Consider the following 20,547-nt stretch of genomic DNA (forward strand, 5'->3'; position numbering starts at 1 on the left):
TTGCAAAATCGATGGGCCACGAGCAAACAGCCAAATGAAGAACCGCACAAAGACAAGATGGAGTCACCATAGATTCGCGTTTTCCTTTTCACCGCACCGAGTGAACGCGTCCACAAAATGGCTGCTCGCCTGCGTCTCAGTCTTTGCAAACGTATGCGCTAGTCGACAGACGACAGGAGTAGGACGATCCAAAAGATGAAAGCGTCTTCTTTTTCTCCCGTTTTAACCTTTCGGTTTGATGCGCCTACCCCGCGATATCTCCTAGACCTAGAGTTAGTGTACATATGACGGCTGATAACAAACAGGCACAGGCAAAACGTGCGATAACACAAAGCTAAGGCCACTCCTAATGCTGTCTTTTGATATTAATTATGTGTTCATCTAAATAAAAAGATGATGCAATCAATAATTTAAAGATAAGAAAAAATTTATTTTTTACGAAAGAAATTAATTTTCGAATCATCCTAGAGGACTGAGACAGTAAATTTTCTGAGAGTCTTATAAAGACTAACATCACTGAGTGAACGCGTCCACAAAATGGCTGCGCGACTGCCTCTCAGTCGTTGCAAACGTATGCACTAATCGACCGACAACAGGAGTAGGCCGATCGGCCAAGATGACAGCGTCTTCTCTGTCTTTCTTCTCTTTTTGACCTTTTGGTTTGATGCGCCTACCTCGCGATATCTCCTAGACATATAGTTACTGTACATACACCGGCTAATAACACACAGGTGTTAGCATGCAGTCATGCGGTGACCACGTCCCGTGGTTCTCCTCGTTTGTAGCTTATGCAGTTAGCTCATGTACTTGTATATGTATCTGTAACACTGATTAATACAAGGCGTGGTTGCAATCATTCTCATGCTTACATGGTATCAGCCATCTCCCGATCCTAAACTTTCGCTGCTCTTCCCATCGCCGCTATGAGTTCTTCTTCCTCCTCCTCCTCCTCCTCGTCGGACTCGGAAGTCGACTCCGGCCTGCGTCTTCCCAACACTGCCCAACTCCACTCTGATCCCGCTCCTCCGACGGTGGTCCAGTCCATCAACATCCAGTCCAGGGTCCCCATCGTCTTGGACCTCAACGACGACAACTACACGGCCTGGGCACGCGCGTTCTCCGCCGTGTTTGGCCAGTATGGCCTGGGGGACCACGTCAATGGCTCCCCACCCAAGGGGCGACTCCGACTGGGTGCAAAACGATTACACCATTGTCTCTTGGCTCTACAACCGCGTCGCCCCCGACCTCCTCAGCGTCGTCTCCGACGACGAGGACTCTGCTTTCTCTCTGTGGCGTGGCATTCGCAATCTGTTTCGCGACAATAGGTCGACACGTGCTGTCTACCTCAACGCCGAGTTTCGCCGCTTCTTCCAGGGCGATCTGTCCGTGCTCGCCTACTGCACTCGGATGAAGTCCATGGCCGATCGCCTGGCCAATCTCTCATGCTTACAACAGGCACAGGCAAAACGTGCGATAGCACAAAGCTAAGGCCACTCCCAATACAGTTTTCTTAGATGTTTACTTAAATAAACAGATGATGTGATAAATAATTTAAAGATAAGAAAAAAAACTTATTCCTTACGAAACAACCTAGCTTTTTGAATCATTCTAGATGACTGAGACAATAAATTGTCTGAAGGTCTAAAAAACTAATAACACATTCATGCATTAGAGAGTTATTTTTTAATATCAATTTCGTATCTCTCAAACATCACATAAAAAACAAGTTGGTAGGAGTGACCAAAAGTTTTCTTTTCCTTCTTGATTATGTCTGTGAGTTTGTCCCACAAGAAGTCCGTACGGAGCAGCACTGAGCCGACGCACAAAACTTTGGTGCTCTTGCCTTATGGCATTTGTTTGTTATTGAGTTCACTGTTATAGATCTAAGGGAATTTATTTATCATTTTTAGTAAGGTATTATCACTCCAATAGAGTATAAAAAAGTTAAATATTCCCCTTGCCCTCCATTTCCACGACACTGGCAAAGAAAGATTCGTCGGCGTTTCGGAGTGAACTGGACCGGGACGTGCTTCCTGTTGATGCATCGAGTCCTCGGGGTCCCTGGGGCCTCATACTCAGCCTTCCCTGCGTTTTGCCCATGCGGTGCTGGACCGCTGGGGACTGGAGACCGACGAGAAAAGATGCGAAAACCATTTGGTTTCGGAAGGCAAGGTGCCAATGCACGGCGGCCTGCATACAATGCATTCGCTAAGCTCTGAGACGGACACGACGTGATGACACGATCCATCGACTACGAATGCTCCACTCGAGTCTCCAACATGCTTTGTCAGCAATGATGTTGATTTGTGGACTGTTGATGACTGGACTACTGAGAGCATCTATAGCAGACGCGGTATCCAACTTGGTATCGCCATTTTTCGCTATGGTCGGAGAAAACAAGCTCCCAGCAGCAGTATCGCCATCCCTATTCATTTATCATCACGTGAGAGAGGATTACCAAATTTGGCTGGTGCGCGTGCCTCGCTTCCGGAGACGAGAGATAAGACCAGCAAGTTAGCATTTCACTTGGAAACTTCATTTCTTCTATCCTCTTTTATAAATTTAAAAGATAATTATATAGAGCTTCTAAAATCATACCGATTTTTTATTTATAAAATAAATAAAAAGAATACATTTTAACCGGTTCCAACTGATGTATATACGAGAAGGACAAGGCAGAAGGGTCCTATTTATCACGGTTAACACTAAAATCGAACAGAGTGATATATTTTTCAACAATAGACATCTTTTCGGTGGTATTAAAGTGTATCGGATTAGTTTGGTGTTCGTTTTCTAAAACTATCACCTTTTAATGTCACTGAACCAATTTTGCTAATAGAATATAAAGAGTATGATTTGGCTAGTCTGCTGAAATATATAGAAATATAAAGAAAAAACCTTCTGTAGTGGATAGATATAGATAATAAAATTTCGCTATTCCGTTGGAGATACTCTGAGTCGTCATAACGCTGGATATCTGGATATGCATGTCGATCATTCATTGAACGCGTAAGTTAGCTGGAGTATTTGGATATGTATACACGCGTATGAGGCGAGATAATATCTCTCTCTCTCTTATTAAAAAATAGATAGATATGATGGATGGTCTGCAAACCACGTGTCCATGAGTAGGCACCGCCGAAAGATTTTGACTGCTAAAGGCTACCGACCCCGTCGGCAAACCCGCGTGGAAGGTTGCAATCCTAATCGCCACAATTGCTGTTAGCTATGCGTTCTTTTAGCTGGGGAAACGACTGAACTTACCTGCCAACCTTTGAAAATAACCTCTGTTCCATCTCTTTTTCGTACATATACCGAAAATAAGCTCCAAAGTTGCAGCATGGGGATGGTAGCTCTATGGACTCAATATTTACCATCTGAGACGCTTTCAAAAGCTTGATCAGATTCACATATAGTGTCGACATGATATATATATGAGCCATTTGGGTATGACATACAATCCAACAAAGTTTTGTCAAAGCAACCGCAAAATTCAGGATAGTAAATTTGGATGTCACTGTTTTGAGAAGCTTCCGGCTAACATACCAACGGACCTAAACAAGTATTTAAGTTCCCTCATTATTGTTAGCAATGCATCCGCCGCATGCTAACACCTACTACTAATCACTCCCATATATCTATAGCAAAAAGAAAATGCCAACTTTGTTTATACACGATGACGAGGCGCCTACAGCTCAGCATGAGGTACGTGTTCGTTCCTCTTATTTTATTGGATTCAGAAGAAGCTAGTCAAGCAAAATAATGCTGATATGTATGATTGCTCGATGGAGGAGGGTACATATATGAAGACATGATCATGTCTTCACGAGCGGATCATAGTGGGGCAGAGGAGGCTCAAACCCCTTGTCTGTACAAGGTTTCAAAATTCGATTCAAGATGGAATATCGAGGTCCGGCAATTTGTTCGTTATTCGCGATTTTTGACAATAATTTGATGAAATTTAGTATAAATCGGTCGGATTTTTTAAAAATTTTAATTTTTAAAAAATTTGAATTTGAATTTAATCGAAAACCGATCAACTTCTGAATACGAATCGCAGCGAATTGATCGATAACCATAAATATCGAGCGGTTAACAATGCATTTTGAACCCTGGTCTGGACACACCTGTGAGCTCCTGAGGCTTCTTTAATTTTGTTGGTATGATTGAGAGAAAAATAAGAGAATAAAAAGAGGAGGAGAAAACGAAGAGAAGGGAGAACCTGAGTACCTGACACACAGATTCGCTTACGCATGTCTTGTTTCCTCTCTGCTGTGTACTCACCGTTGCAATCTCCATGTTGCATCATTGGAGAGAGAGAGAGAGATCCTCTCACGTCACACCCTGTGAAATTTGGTTGTCTGCACCACACGTCCTCCGTGTTGCTGTATTCGTACGTAACGACTGAGGTGAGGTAGAGTGCACGCGCAGTGTTGCAATCTCCAATACAAGTGTGAATACCTTTAAATTTTTTTAAAAAAATACAAGCGTGAGTTAGTAAAAGACGCGTTGACGTCATAGAACTAGCTTAACCCTCAAGATTTTGGACGCTAGCCGGTACCTTGATTATTACTCGCTCTAGTCCGGAAAAACAAGTGTCGTTTTGATATGATATAGTATCTAATATAATTTTAACTATTACTTTTTATTATAATATATATAAGATATTAAAAATATATTATTATACAAATATTTTTAAGATAAATATATCTTTTTCATTGTTAATATCCAACTTCAATATATAAAAAATAATTTATAGCTAAAGTTTAAAACAACTGATTGCATATAACCCAAAACGATATTTATTTTAGATTTGAGAGAGTATTTCTTCAGCACTGGACTTGTTTTTTTTTATTTATGCTCTTCCTTTTTTTTAAAGGCCCTATGTCCTAAATACATATACAACCAGTCAATAAATTTATTGTCTATAGTGTGAATTTCGCAAAGCTGGTGTTTCTTTGATTTATTTATACTCTTTGCCCGCTTGCCTCAACCTGCCTGGCCCAAGCACGGCTATCATATACCATGTCCAGCCTTGAGGATCCTTGTCTTCATCTATGTCCCTTGTCACCGATCCACCACATGCGGCTTGTCGGTTGTGCCTTGCATGCAATGTACCTAACACCACAGCCTCAAGCAGCATATATAACAACAAATTTTTTGTTTGATTTCTGAATTTCCCTAATGATTTCAGTCAAGCATAACTCCTCATAAGCCTATTGCCGCAACCAACGGTGCACGGCCCAAGTTCATCTCCTATGTCCTGCCATACCGATCCATTGCATCATTAGTCTTCCTTGTCACTACTGAAGGTTGTAACTCTATCATCTACAGTCAGCGAGTTGTGACTTGTCCTGAAGCCCTAATACCAAAAGCTCATGTAGCATAGCACCATACCTTTAAGCACCATCCACCGTTGAGGAGCCTAACATGATCACGCAGGTGGGCTTATTCAATATTTGAGTCGTAGATTTGTAGCTCCCAATCCCCATTACCTTTGCTCAGCTTCAGCTTCTAGGCGTCGTTCGCTGGCCTCTACTTCGCTCTGCACTCCATTGTCGGGCTCCACTCCCATTCCACCACCACCTCCAAATCCAATTTGCGGTAGGCCGTAGTTCAGCCGCTCGCGTCGCCTCTGGTTTCCTCCAACGGTACAGGGCAAGAGCAAAACCAACAAGTAGTGGAGGAGCTAGTCTAGTCACCCCACTGCCATGCCACCTAGACAACGTGCTATGCGACATGTCTTGGCCACGATTCGGTGCATTGTTTGGAACCCGGCATACCAACAATCACCACGTGAAGTCTAGTGCAGCTATAACCACTGCTAATTCTTTTTACAATTGGTTGTAACAAACTTGGCATGTAATCAGCGATAGCTTAGCATTCTATTGCTCATGTATTGCTATATATTCGGACTCCATCTATCAGTAAAATCAAGGCGTGTGTTGCCATATGCATACACGTTTTCATGGTACCAGGCGCAGGCAAATCCTACTGCTTCCGCCAACCTCCACTCTAATCAGATCGCCGAAATCCCTCCACCAATCACCACCTACATGACCGGTCCCTCCGTTGAGGAACTTGCTGACGCTGTAGTAGCCGCCAAAGCCGCCGTTGCAACAATCAAATCCCTGTGCCGATCACATTAGACCTCCACGCCACCAACTTCGCGAAATGGCGTAGCCTCTTCCAAATCACCCTGCAAAGTATGCCCTGGAAGACCACATCCAAGGCGCGTCCGTGTCGCCCGATGCCACATGGTCGCGTCTCGATGCCACGGTGCTCACAAGACTCTACAACTCCATCGTGCCAGAGATTCTTGAGATTACGATGGACAACAATCACAATGCTGCCGTTGTTTGGGAGAAGATCCTTGACTTGTTTCAAAACAACAAAGAGAGCCATGCACTTTACCATGAAGGGAGTTCAAGAACTATGTTCAAGGCGATCTCTCTGTCAATGACTATTTCTGCAAGATGAAGACCTCCGCCGATGCACTAGCAGACATCGATCAATCCGTCACCGACAAGACTCTCGTTCTCAACACAGTCCATGGTTTGATGATAAGTTTGCTCATCTCTGACCCGTCTTTGTGCCCAGTGTCCGTTCTCATTGTTCATCAATGTTCGTACCACTCTCCTCAGAGGAAATCCAAAGAGAGCCATATTTGACTAAAATCCACAACCCTCCTCTTTGGGACCTCTGGCAAACTTAGACGTGTCAAAATTAGGCACGAACCAAACATGTACCTAACGCTATGACCAGCAACAAATCTTTTTGTCTGATTTCTAGATTTCTCTATGGATTTTAGTCAAACATGGCTCCTCATCTCACCTCTTTTAAGTCTGGGTCCCACAAACAATTAAAAAATAATTTTGCTCTTCTCTCCCAAGCATGGCTCCTCACGTAGGTTCTCCTCAACATTCTCTCTTCCCCGCTCTTTCCTTGAAGCCACCACCTCAATCCACAGCGATTTCGCTGCCGGTGACTACAAACAGGTTCCTCGTGCTTCCCCACTTCCATTTCTTCCTTTCACTCTCTCTATTTGTGCAAGATTTGAAGCCCTTTTGGGAATGTTAAGGATGAAGGCTACCGCCCAGGTCGTTCGAGTTCGTAATTGCCGTCACCGAACTACCAACCCCAAGCCCACATGCGCGATCTCCCTCACCAAGATCCCATCGATGGCGTTTGCAAGCTTGGTGAGGTGGTGGTGGCATCTCCATGATCGGTGGCAGCGTGCAACGTCCCCATCGTCATGTGGAAGCTAGGGTTTGCAAATTCATACAATATTGAGCGAAATTCGCAAATTTGTAGGATAGAATATCGCAAACTACCTAATCAGAGAGCATGAATGATTGTGGAAGCTAAATTTAAAATTTAAATCGTCCTAATCAAATATTTGATTTATTCATAAAATTCAGTTCAGGACCTACTACTATCACGTCATTAAAAATGATGTATAGAAAAATTGAACGTTGGATTGCACTAATTTTTTTACTGTATAAACTAGATAATCATACAAAACTATACCCATAGGAATCACATCGATGAGATCTCTGTAACTAAAGATATAAAATTCGCAAACAGATGGTAACAAATTGTAACGAAAATAGATCAAACATAAATATTGCAAAAATTACTAAAATTCGACCAACTAATTTTTTCAGAGAGTTGCCTTAATAATTGATGATGATTTTAAATGAATCAAATTAATACAAATCATGAGGATCAATGATCCATCAAAAATCATCACGAAAAGATGAACACAAAAGGCACATAAAGAAACTTACAAAGTTTGTACTTTATTGTATAGATAAGTTACAAAGTACCTCTCAAAGTATCCATAAAAGTTTCATCGCAAAATCCTAATTTTCATCTTATTTTCTCTCTACAAAATAGATCGGTCTGTTCTAAAACTCTCGCGTACTGTCCTCTCACCAGTCACCACCGATCGGCACAGTACGTACATATTTATACCCAGCTGGCCAAACCGATCACAACTTCCGCCTGGGCCACATGGCCTCAACCTGGGCCGCACCGCAGCTGAGCTGAACTGGCCTGCTGCCTCCAGTGCGCGTGCCTGTGTGTAGGATGAAAACGAAACGATATATATCGGGTTTGTTTTCGAAGAGTTTTGATTGTAGCAATCGGAAATGATATATTGAAGAAATAAAAATGGAAATGGTATTATATCCCGAAAATAGAAGTGGAAATGATTTTGGACTCTTCCGATCGTTTCCATTTTTCCGTATTTAACCGGTAATTATCGTATTTTAAGCTCGATAATTACCGTTTTTCACCCTCATATCTGAAGGCCCACATCCACAAATAGCCCAACCATATAAATCTATGTCAAGTCTAAACTATTATATATCTATGTTAAATCTGAACTAAAAACTATATGTAATATGTCTATCTCGTTGGATGTTAGCATGTTACGATATTTTAGTGTTTGGTTGTATACTTCAGTACTTATGTGTGTGGTTGGCCTGTCATAAGTCGAATATGCATGGTATTATTACTTAAGTTAAACATTTGATATTATCCTTATAATGTGTTTGTGTGTAATCATCGATCAATTGACTTGATCCTATACATAGTGTATGGGCGTGATTGCGTGATTGCGAGTAGCGTTACGCCAGTGTTTATCGTTCTATAATTTCGATTCCCGATCGATATCGGCTTGTTTCCGTTCTGACAATATCGTTATCAATGTTCCCGTAATATCGACACCGTATTCGTTTTCGGTACTATCGTTTTCGATTTCGCTTTCGAGAAAAAAAAATATGTGAAAGTGGAAATGATGAAAGCTTCTTCCGATCGTTTCTGATTGTTTTTATCCCTACCAGTGTGCGACCGCTCTCAGCTCCACATGAACAGTAGGAACGACGTTAGTGATTACAGAATGAATATGTCTTAATAAATCTATTTAAAATTGATAACTTTTTTCTATTTAGATCACTTAACACATCTTAAAACTTTTAAAAAATAAAAATAGAAATAAGTTTTAACATGAGAAAATCGACGTAACATGACTCCGCAAATGATATATGAATCATATGTTCCATTTAAGATCAATCTATATATCTTAGCACTCGAAATATCACAACTTACAGAAAAACAAGAAAAGATAAATACCGAACAACGAAATTCTTCAAGTTAATTGTCTAGAGGTAAAAAAATTCAAGACCTCATCATATAAGCATGTGTATATGAATTTTATGCATCTAGCAACAAGAAGAATGATCTCACAAGGTGCTAAAATTTCAACCAAAAAACGCAAGCAGATAGTAAAACTTGCAAATTTGCAAATGAACCAATAGAGGAAAACTAGAAGGAGGTGAGTACAGTAACATGAAGAAAAATAAACTTCATTGTAGCAGATGTCAGCCCTATTTTAAGCAGATTAAAAAAAATTCTTACAAAGTATTCACCTAATACATAGGCTAAGCACTCCACTTCATCTCATCTAAAATCCTAGCATAAAACTCTCATATGGATGACATAAGGGGCTCAAAATAGCTGGTTCATCTTCTCCTATAGTCCTACATATTTATTTATAAGACTAGAAAATTTGACTCATAAGTTTTCTAATTTTTTCTAAAATACTCTTATCTTGTAGTATACTCCTATATATCATCGAAGATATTTTTAGTCAATTTTCTTCTCGATTCATCGGACGGCCACATCGCCTTCACGACTTAGCTTCGCCTCAATACAAGCTTTAAGATGGTGCAATATACTCCTCTAATCATTTCACGGTTTTAAGGCCAAACTGCAAAATCGTAGCACGCTTCTCAAAACGTGACTCATCACTTGCTTACGTCTTAAGCAAACACTCCGACGTCCACGCGTGGTCTTCATCTTGCAATAATGACCGGCAGCAAGTCTCTTCCGCTCCCAATCCCTCATATCATCTTGTCATTTGCACCGACATTCTTTTTGCTTGTCTTTGTCAACATACCGTCTCCATCCGTATTTCATACTTTGCTTGACCTCCACATGTTCAACTAGGATCACTCTTGACTCCGCTTGGCCTACTTGATCGTCTGGCACTAAGCACTCTATTTGACCTCGATTATTCCACTATTAATTGTCAAGTTACATTCATCACCTGCACACAATTAGACAAGCAAACACATATCTCTAACTTTAATTTTAGTTAATCCATAATCATCAGCTCAAATAAAATCTAAAATCAATTCAAATCACATCAAAATTCATACAAAACTAAAAATCATCGAATAAAATAAATACCAATATCAATCACTTATTACAAATAAACTAAAAAAATATTTCAACTTATTTTTTCACGAACCTCTTCGGCAGCCCACATACGAGCACCAGCTGCCAGCTTCCTCCAGAGCCCAGCATGCTAGCACACGGCTTCGCATTAATCCAAGCCATGTACACTCCATACATTACACTTCTTTATTCCATACACATACATACATATAGAATAATTCATTCGCTCTATACGTAATGACGCTCTACACCACAGATCACGTCTTTTGGTGTAATTCTCTATCACACCGTAGCTTGTATAACTTTTGTGTGCGTCTCATAGTGTGATCTACTTTACATACACCGCTCCTTAGCTTGAACTTCTTATGTGACCGCCTGATCGTCTTGATTTTAGTTCCTCATTAAACCTAGTTTATTATTGACCACGTCCGCCTTTAAGACAACACCTGCACATGAATAAAATTAACACATAATTCCGAGCACAAAATTTATAAACTTAACTCACATCAATCTGTACAACACCATTCACATAAATATGTTGCACACATCAAAGACACAAATATAACCGTATTATCACGAGCATTATCATCACATGCATGTCAACACATGCACATCTATAACTATACTGCCACGAACATATCAAGCATATCATCGCATACATATTACTTTGCGCCTTTCGCTAATGTCACAATTATGCTAATTATGCATTTATCAATTTTTTAGCACATGATCTCACAAAATTTGGATCAATTTGGTGCGATTGAAACGGTAAACTGTTTTCTAATTTGGTACAATTTGGAAATATTGAAATTTGAATCGAAAAATATGAAAAAATCTGGGAAATTTCTATAAATAGTATGATCATGGTAATACTATCTGACATCAAAATTTGTTGAATTGTTTTTGATTTATATGCATTTTGGTGCAATTCTACAATTTTTGACGAAAATCGCTCGGTTTTGTCTCAAACCGAGTAGTTTTCGACAAAACTGACCGGTTTTTAAGTCGGCAGCTTTCCAAAAGAAATGATTGGTTTTTGATCAAATTTGCTCGGTTTTTAGTGGAATTCAACCGATTTTCATTCTCAGTTCAATCTAAACCAGCAGTTGGATTCAAATTTTGGTATGTAAATTTTCTTTGAATTTTGTCGAATACGGCTTGAATTTTGTGATCTTTGTTAATTCGCTGAGGTTTGCATTCAGAACTTTGAATGGTTTTGTAAACTTGGTGGAAGCCCAACTGCAGCTGCGGTGTGCGATTTTTTTATCGTCTTAACTCCTCTTCGGATCTTGTACTCGCTCCGGCTCTAACATTCTTATATAGTATTTGGTTGGAGAGTGAGGTGAGACAAGATGATTTCATTCATGTATTTGAGGATGAGATGATTTCATTCATATATAGATATTTGTTTGATGGGTGGGATAGAACGATTTTATTTTAGTACATCGGATCCACCGTTAGTGTCACGATTGAAGTGAGACGACTGCGTTCCATAATTTTTTTTGAAATAGTTCCATCTCGAATCTTTAAAAAGTATTCTTTAATTTTGAATTATTACATCTCGCTATTCTTTATCCAAACAGTTAAAAACAGAATGAATCTGTTCCGTCCCATTCGATTTGATGAACCAACCACTACCGCAATGGCCTAGCTCAGGGTTTGGAGGATCTAGCATGCCTTAGCTCCTCTTTGGGGTTCCCATTGCACACGTCCAGTGGTGCTTCGCCGCCTACCTGACCCTCGCCAAGTCACCATCCAGAGCTGCACGCCCGCATCACCTCCTCGCAATGCAGTGTCGCGCGCCCGTGCCGCGTCCTCGCCGTCCAGAGCATCGATGCGTTCTCCGTCTTCGTAGAGCGTAGCACCTCGACGCCATATATAGTTCATCTTCGTCCCGAGCCACGCCTCGACACCGCTCTTTCTCGGGCTAAAAGACCCGTTGGTGGCCGGGGACAACGGAAATCACACCCCGACTCCAGGGTCGGGCCCGGAGCGCAGGTGAGTTTGAACCGTCGGGGGTCGGTACCGCCGGGGCGCTACTTCCGTCGTTGCCATCCCTAGCTAGTCCATGGGGAGGCGGCACGGGAGTGCAGGTGCGCCGCCGGTCCACCAAAAACGCCCGGCCTACCGCATGTCTAGCAACACATGTCTAATTTTCTCCTTGGATTTGTGCCTTCTAGTAACACATGTCTAGCAAGCTATTTTACATGTTGTCCGGATCGACTTCTGTTCTATCTGTACTTGGAGTTGTTCTGAATAGTACGGTGAAATTATATTTTATCAAACATCAGACTCTAAAGTTGTCTAGGCAGGGGCGGATCTCCGGGGACAGGGGAGCTCAAGCCCTCTCCTACCTGTGGTGCTCCATGCACAGGAAGGAGGAACATGAGGAAAAAGAAGAAGGAGAAGAGAAAAAATAGAGGGCTAGCGAGGAAGAAGAAGATAGCCTCTAGCAGTCAATCTCGCGTCCAGTGTCTAGGCATATCGATTACATAATAGATTCCATCTTTAGTACGATATCTAATCCAAATAATCCACGAAAAATCTGACTGTTAAAATTAGGGATCACGACATTCAACGGCATAGGTTTTTGTTTTCGATAATTTCTAAATCTTTAGAGCGAATGGGATGATTTTTTTAGCTTTGTTATATTAAGATAAAATTGAGGTCCTTCCGGTTCTCTGATTAATGAAGCCCGGGCTTGTTACAATGTATGTCCTGCTACCCGTTGATTGACGGGTCGGCCCATCCTAACTAGGTGTTGTGTTTCCTGTGCGTCACAACCCACATAAGCAGGGCATTTTGTGTTGCCCGTGTCGATTGCTCTGCCTCTTGGGCTGAGGGAGGCGCCACCGAGCGGTGACAACGCAGACCAGGGGCAATATCTTGATAGAGATCTAAGTCCTCACGCGATTCATCGGGTCTCCATCCGCCCTATCTTAGTTGGGGGTAAGAAGGGGCGGGGCACCGGTTAGAACGGGACAAGATAAGGTGGGGGCATCGATCGGGACGGTCCCATTCCATCCTAAGTATAGGTTATATGCATGTTTAATGAGTTTATTAAGAATTTTATTATTCTTTTATTTTATATATATATATATATATATAACTATTGTTATGTTATATTTTATGAATCTTAGATACGATTTTTTATTGATTTGGATGTTGTAATAGTTATTACCTCATAATTAAATTTGATCTAGATCTTTTAACGACTTTAATTAGGATAGGATAGGGCAGGTCGGGTCAAAGTCGAGGCTCCACGGGGTGAGACGGAGGACATGCAGGTGGGGGTGGGTAAAGGCAAAACCCATCCTCACCCTGCTCCATCTAAATCTCTACATCTCGACGAGCGCACAGGCCAGGCGTGAGGGGGTCGGGGCTGGGGGAGCGTGCATCGGGCGTGACGCCGACGCGGGCGCGAGTCGCGAGGGCGCTAGTTCAAGCAGGCACGCCTATTTGTGCGTGTAATTCGAGGAAATTATTATTTGACAAGAAGAAGTGAAATAAATATAGATCTATTGTAGAGCTGTGGCACGGCTATTGAATTGCATAGTTGATTCAGTGAATCTTCCACACGCCTACTGACATAGTACATCGCTTTTCTAGATCCCTGATGCTCAATAGTTATGAGTGCTCGATTCAAGTTCACCTGTTATGGACGCCTGGCTTGTGTTTTTCAACACAAGCATCAGACTATTTTCTAAGAACTCTTTTATGTTGTATTCTACATAAGTGCAATTGTATCTTGCTAAAACTTGCAAACTTGAATATGTTTTCTGTTATTAGATATCGTCAATATAAAATCCTGTCGTGCCTCCATATTTTTAGTATTAAACGTTTGCTCCGGGTCGCTCGAATTCCTTGCTGGTTGCGCACCATGATTCCTGTTAACAATTTCACTTGCAAGTCTTGTAGCATGCTCCCTAATAGGTACACATTGCTGTTTTGGCCACCTTGTATATATTACCCGGTCACTGACATCTGAGAAAATAAGATGGGTAGCAATAGAAACTTCTTGCCATTTGGGTAGGGGATCTTGGTTTTGGAATGAAGTGGTGTTTGTTACAAATAGCTAATAACTTCATTCATGATAATATGGCCAGGCATCATATGGACATTGCAGCAGTCAAATTGCTAGAGCTGCCGCAGGATATGCTGATAGATATATTTGGTCTACTGGAGATCCCTGACCTCGTGCGCGTAGGCTCTGTCTGCGCCTCTTGGAACTCTGCATATACCAGCGTCCGTAGCATTGGGCAGTACAAATGGCTCCAGACACTGTGCCTCATCTACACCTCTGAATCTGCTTGTGAGAATGTTGCTTGCGTCTACAGCCTCGCAGAATAGAGGACCTACAAATTAACTCCCCCGGAGCCGTCGATCCACAGAAGGTATCTGATTGGGTCCTCGAATGGGTGGCTGATTACTGTTGATGAGCAATCTGAGATGCACCTTGTTAATCCAATCACTAGTGAACAGATAGCTCTCCCGTCGGTGATCACCATTGAGCAGGTGGCACCTATTTTTGACGATACAGGTGCAGTTTGTAAGTATCATTTGAGGATGAACATTGCACAATCGGTTACTAGATCGCCCTTAGCACTTGATCTTGATGAGTTGCGGTACTACCCCCATCGTAAGGCATTTATATTTTATGATACATCTGCAGGAAGCTATATCGTGGTGCTCATCCACAATCCATTTGGGCAGCTTTCATTTGCTAGGTTAGGGGATGAGAAGTGGACCTGGCTGCCAAGTCATACACATTTTCAGGACTGCATCTACAAGGATGGTCTATTATATGCAGTGACTTCATTCGGCGAAACTATCACCTTCAATCTCAGTGGGACTATGGTCACGGCAAAGATACTTATAGACAGGGTAAATTATTATTATGGGCCTGATAGGCTTTACATTGTTCAGGCTTCATGGGGTGATCTGCTGCAAGTTTGGAGACCAAAATTTTGGATAAAAGAAGAGTTGGATGGGCATGGGCACGGGGCAACATTTGAGAACAAAGCTGGGACGATGTAAATATATAAAGTTTGTGTTGCAGCCAAGAAACTAGTGAAGTTAAATAGCTTGGATGGCCATACGTTGTTTCTCGGGAAATCAAATCATGTTTACTTCACAGATGACGTTGAGGGCATGGCTTTGAGCTGCAAGCGCGGCTGCCGCCTCAATATTGGAGTCCTTAACTATGGAAACAAGAGCATGGAGGAAATTGTATTCCCTCGGCCCTCGTCTAAATGCCCGGCTCCGTTGCTGATCACACCAAATATCAGGAAGATGGATTCGGCATTGTACGGTCAGATACACCATCCCTTATAGTATTTGAGTACTAGGGTTTTGTACCTATTTCCTTGGTTTTGGTACTGTCCGGCAAGATACTTTTGTAATGTGAGAACTGGGTTCATATTTGAGTATCAGTTGCATTTTCCAGTGGATAGTGCCTTCTCTAATATTGTTAGTGAATTACTTGTAGCGAATTGAGTTAGTTTCCCAGGTTTCTTCCAATGTTATGATCGCATGTGTATGACCTAGTTATGGTTTTACCTCTTAACCACTTTTATATGAAAAGTGTGCTCTTTACGGCGTGATTCACAGTTTGAGAGGGAGAGACTGCCGAGGGGGGGAGGGGAAATACTGATGGGCTGAAATCAGAAGCCCGTTGCCTACAAAGAAAAAGGGCCTTTCAGATCACAGGTTCACCGTTCGCCCGCAGGCCGCAACACATCACTTCAAATTCATGGACCACATACACACTGTGATACCGGCCTGCCAGAGAGAGAGAGAGAGAGAGAGAGAGAGAGAGAGAGAAAGAGAAAAAAGACCGGGGGAGGAAAGACTATGGATCGCACGACCTCTACATCTCTGCTGTGAGAGCAAGTCCTGGTCCGATGCATCCCAAAGACGAAGTCTAGACTCAGCTGCGCTGGAGGCTGGACCGCAAGTGTGGAACAAAAGCAAAGGCGCGTCCTCGCATGGAATGATGCGCTGCCAGTAGAATTTCAGTGCCACACGAGGACCATCATGCCCCTACCTTCGCATCCAAAAGATCCCACACGAGCCGCTCAATCCCTAAAAGCGGCTCTTCTCACGCTCCCAGGGGGTTAGAAATGACGAGAGTGTCTGCCGACCGTGCCATGCATGATGCGAAGGTAGGGCATGATGGTACCGTGCATGGTCAGGACTCTCACACACGGCAAGACATCTAGGAGATCTCAGATTTTCCTGATTTGGTTGGATTGGTTTTTATCTTTAGGAGCTGCCGTTTCCTTGCTTGTTAGCTTTATTCTTGGCATGTAATTGTCGTGCACCGCACGCTCTCTTTAGTATATATGCTGTTCTGCTCCTAATGAAACTTAAGCACAATCTCTCAATCGTCTTCATGGTACCAGTGAAGGATACGATCCTGGCCTAACCCATCTACCTCACCTCTTCTTTCTCTCCATCGCCATGACTGGTTCCATCGAAATAGACGAGATGCAAGCCGACGCCGAGGCCACATGCCTCGCTGCGCTGGCCAAGGCCGCATTATGGGCACAGGTCGTCACCGTCTCCAAAGTCAAACTCCTTGTTCCCGTCACCCTCGACCTCTAATTCTGCAATTGCGCTCAATGGCGTGGCTTGTTCGAGGTCGCTGTCGAGAAGTTCACCCTCGATGATCACTTGCGCGTGTTCTCTACCTCAACACCGGATGCACAACGGCTCCGTCTCGTCGCCCTCGTTCGATCTTGGCTGTACGAGGCCATCTCACCTGAGCTCCTTGCCATGGTGATGGACTCCACCGCCACTGCACACACCATCTGGTCGCGCATCGAGGGCATCTACCGCGACAACGCCGATACACGTGTCATATATCTCGAGCAGGAGTTCTACAGCCTCATGCAAGGCTCCATGTCCGACTTATGCAAGCATTCAACACCATGTTGCTAGCTCCTCCCAACGTCGACAGGCTTATGGACTCTGGGGCATCTGCGCATATGATCTCGGACCATGGTAATCTCACATGCTCTTCTCCCGTTTCTTCCGTTGCATCTCCCTACGCCATTGTCGGTGATGGGTCCCCCATTCAAATCACCCGCACTAGCAAGGCCTCTCTAAATTTTCCTTCACATTCCTTTCAATTGAACAATGTCATCGTCACACCATCGATCATCAAAAATCTTATTTCAGTTCATTGATTTACCGTTGATAATAACTGTTCTGTCGAATTTGACCCTTTTAGCCTCTCTATGAAGGATCTTCAAAGCAAGAACATGATCATCAGGTACAATAGTCGTGGTGACCTCTATCCTCTATGTTGGCTATCATGCGCTCCCCATGCACTAGCCGTCACATGTTCCTCCACTTTGTGGCACCATCGCTTAGTGCATCTTGGTGCTCAGGCTTTATCCCACCTTGCTAATGCATCCCATATTTCATTTAGAAGCCTTTGTGCCATGCATGCCAACTGGTTCGACATGTGCGTTTTCCTTTTACCCTTCATCTACACACACTACTACAACTTTTGAGTTAATACACTGATCTTTGGACCTCACCAGTCCCTAGTATTTTTGGATACAAGTATTATCTCGTTGTGCTTGATGATTTCACTCATTACTTGTGGACTTTCCCGCTTCACCTGAAATCCGAGGTGGTTGGCATCCTTCGCAATTTTTTTGCTCATGTTCGTACCAGTTTTCTTCTACCATCCGTGCTATTCAGTGTGACAATGGCAGTGAATCCGACAACACTGTTATGCACATCCACCTCCTTTCCCATGGCATTGCACTCTACATGTCATATCCACATATGTCCCAGCAAAATGGTAAGGCGAAACACATTATTCGCACTACCAACGACATCCTCCGCTCCCTAATGTTTCAGGCCAGCATGCCTCCTCCCTACTGGGTCGAGGCTCTCCATACTGCCACATATCTCCTTAATCTTCATCCCACAAAGTCTCTCAATTTCGGCATCCCCCATAAAGCTCTCTTTGGATTAGCGCCCGATTACTCCCACCTTCGTGTGTTCGGTTGTTGGTGTTATGCCAACTTGTTCGCCATAGCTGCCCACAAGCTCGCACCTCGCTCCGTGTCTTGTGTTTTCCTTGGCTACTCTGCTCATCACAAAGGGTACCACTATCTTGATCTCTCCACAAACCGCATCATCATCTCTCTCCATGTCATTATTGACGAGTCCTCTTTCCCTTTTTTGAGCAGTCACACATGCTGGCACCCTTATACTTTGACTTCTTATCTGTTGAGTCACTCATGCCCTTTGTCCCTGCCCCTACCCATTGCGCTACCAACACCGACGCATGCAACGACCCTGCAATGTGGTCCCACGTCACTCCTGCTTGGTGCACCCGCGCTGCTCATGTCGAATGCACAAGCTGTGCAAAGCCCACCTAGTTCGCTCGCGCAGCATGCCCTCACCTATTCCTCGCACCTACCGTGCCGCTCTAAACGATGACAATTGGCGTCTCACTAAGCAGCATGAGTTTTATGCTTTATGTGCTCATCATACTTGGGACCTTGTTCCCCGTCCTGCTGATGCTAATGTTGTTTTAGGGAAGTGGATTTTTTGACACAAGTTGAATCCTAATGGCTCCTTGGATGATACAAAGCTCGTTGGGTTCTTCGTGGCTTCTCCCAACGGCAAGGCATGGATTTTGGTGAGACGCTTAGCCCAGTTGTCAAATTGGCTACGATGCACACTGTCCTCACCATCGCCTTGGCCAATGACTGGCCTGTAAACCAACTCAACATCAACAACACTTTCCTCAATGGCACACTCGTCGAGACGGTCTACTGTCAACAACCGTCTGGCTTCGTCGATCCGACACGCAGTACGCACGTCTGTTGCCTCAAGTGGTCCCTGTACGGCCTCAAGAAGGCTCCACGGGCCTGGTTCAGTCTCTTCGTGACATGCCTTTTGTCCTTGGGATTCTCAGCGTCCAAGGCGGATCCTTCCTTTTCGTCTACCACCACGGCAACGACACCGTCTACCTCCTGTTGTATGTCGACGACATCGTCCCCACGACTTCATTCTCATCCTTGCGGCGGCAAGTGATCGCCTTGCTTCACCACAAATTCTCACTCAAGGACTCTGGCGAGTTGCACTTCTTCCTCAGAGTCTCTGTGCAACACACCGCCACCAGCTTCTTCCTCTCGCAGGGTCAATACACTGAGGACATCTTGGCTCGTGCTAGCATGAATAATTGCAATCCATGCAACACACCCGTCGACACCAGTACCAAGATTCTTGCAGATGGCGCACCTGTGGCCAATGCCACCGACTACGGGAGCATTGCCAGCGCTCTCTAGTAATTGTCTTTTACCCGTCCTGACATCGCATACGCGATCCAACATGCTTGTCTTCACATGCATGATCCGCGTGAGCCGCATGCCAATCTCCTGAAGCAGATTCTCCGTTATCTAAAGGGGAGAGTTGATCATGGCCTACAGCTTCATCGGACTTCACTGACATTGTTGACCGTGTACACTGACGCGGATTGGGCCGGCTGCCTAGACACCCAGAAGTCCACCTCTAGCTATGGCGTCTTCCTCGGTGACAATCTCATCTCATGGTCTTCCAAGCGTCAACAGACGGTCTCCCGCTCTAGTGCAGAAGTGGAGTATTGTGCTATTGCGAATGCTGTAGCCGAGTCCTGTTGGCTTCGTTAACTACTCATCGAGCTTCATCGACCACTGCAGCGTGCCATTATTGTCTTTTGTGATAACGTTAGCACGGTTTATCTCCAGATCAGTCCCCAACATCAACGGACGAAGCATGTCGAGATTGATTTACATTTTTTCGGAAACACGTTGCTCTCGATGAGGTTCATGTCCTACATGTGCTGACGAATTCACAGTATGCCGACATTTTCATGAAAAGCCTCCCTACTCCGTCTTCAAGGAGTTCTGTAACAACTTGAACGTTCACCCCGCTCCTGTTCCAACTACAGGGCAAGAGGGGTGTTAGGCGAGAAGTACCATACACGGCATGGTGCATGGCCAAGACTCTCGCACACAGCAAGGCCTTCAGGGATCACAACTTCCCTAATTTATTTGGATTGATTTCTATCTTTAGGAGCTGCCGTTTTCTTGCTTGTTAGCTTTGTTCTTAACATGTAATCGTCGTACACCGCATGCTCTCTGTACTGTATATGTCGGTTCGGCTCTTAATGAAACTTAAGCACATCTCTCAATCGTCTTCACAGATAGCTCCAGAAGTCGCCTCGCCTTCCTCCCCCTCTAACCGGTCGACACGTCGAGCCCCAGAAAGCGAATTAAACCAGCATCGATCGAT

General features: G+C 43.7%; 1 protein-coding gene across 1 annotated transcript; it reads left to right on the forward strand.

Annotated features, from left to right (window-relative positions):
• Positions 1-14,193: 14,193 nt before the first annotated feature.
• Positions 14,194-15,581, forward strand: LOC133910856 (probable F-box protein At4g22060). The gene is given in 1 exon segment (XM_062353095.1): positions 14,194-15,581. A coding segment is annotated over 1 exon segment (987 nt). The 5' UTR covers positions 14,194-14,295; the 3' UTR covers positions 15,283-15,581.
• Positions 15,582-20,547: the final 4,966 nt, after the last annotated feature.

The sequence above is a fragment of the Phragmites australis genome, chromosome 3 (genome assembly GCF_958298935.1).
Source record: "Phragmites australis chromosome 3, lpPhrAust1.1, whole genome shotgun sequence".
In the NCBI taxonomy this organism is placed as follows: Eukaryota; Viridiplantae; Streptophyta; class Magnoliopsida; order Poales; family Poaceae; genus Phragmites; species Phragmites australis.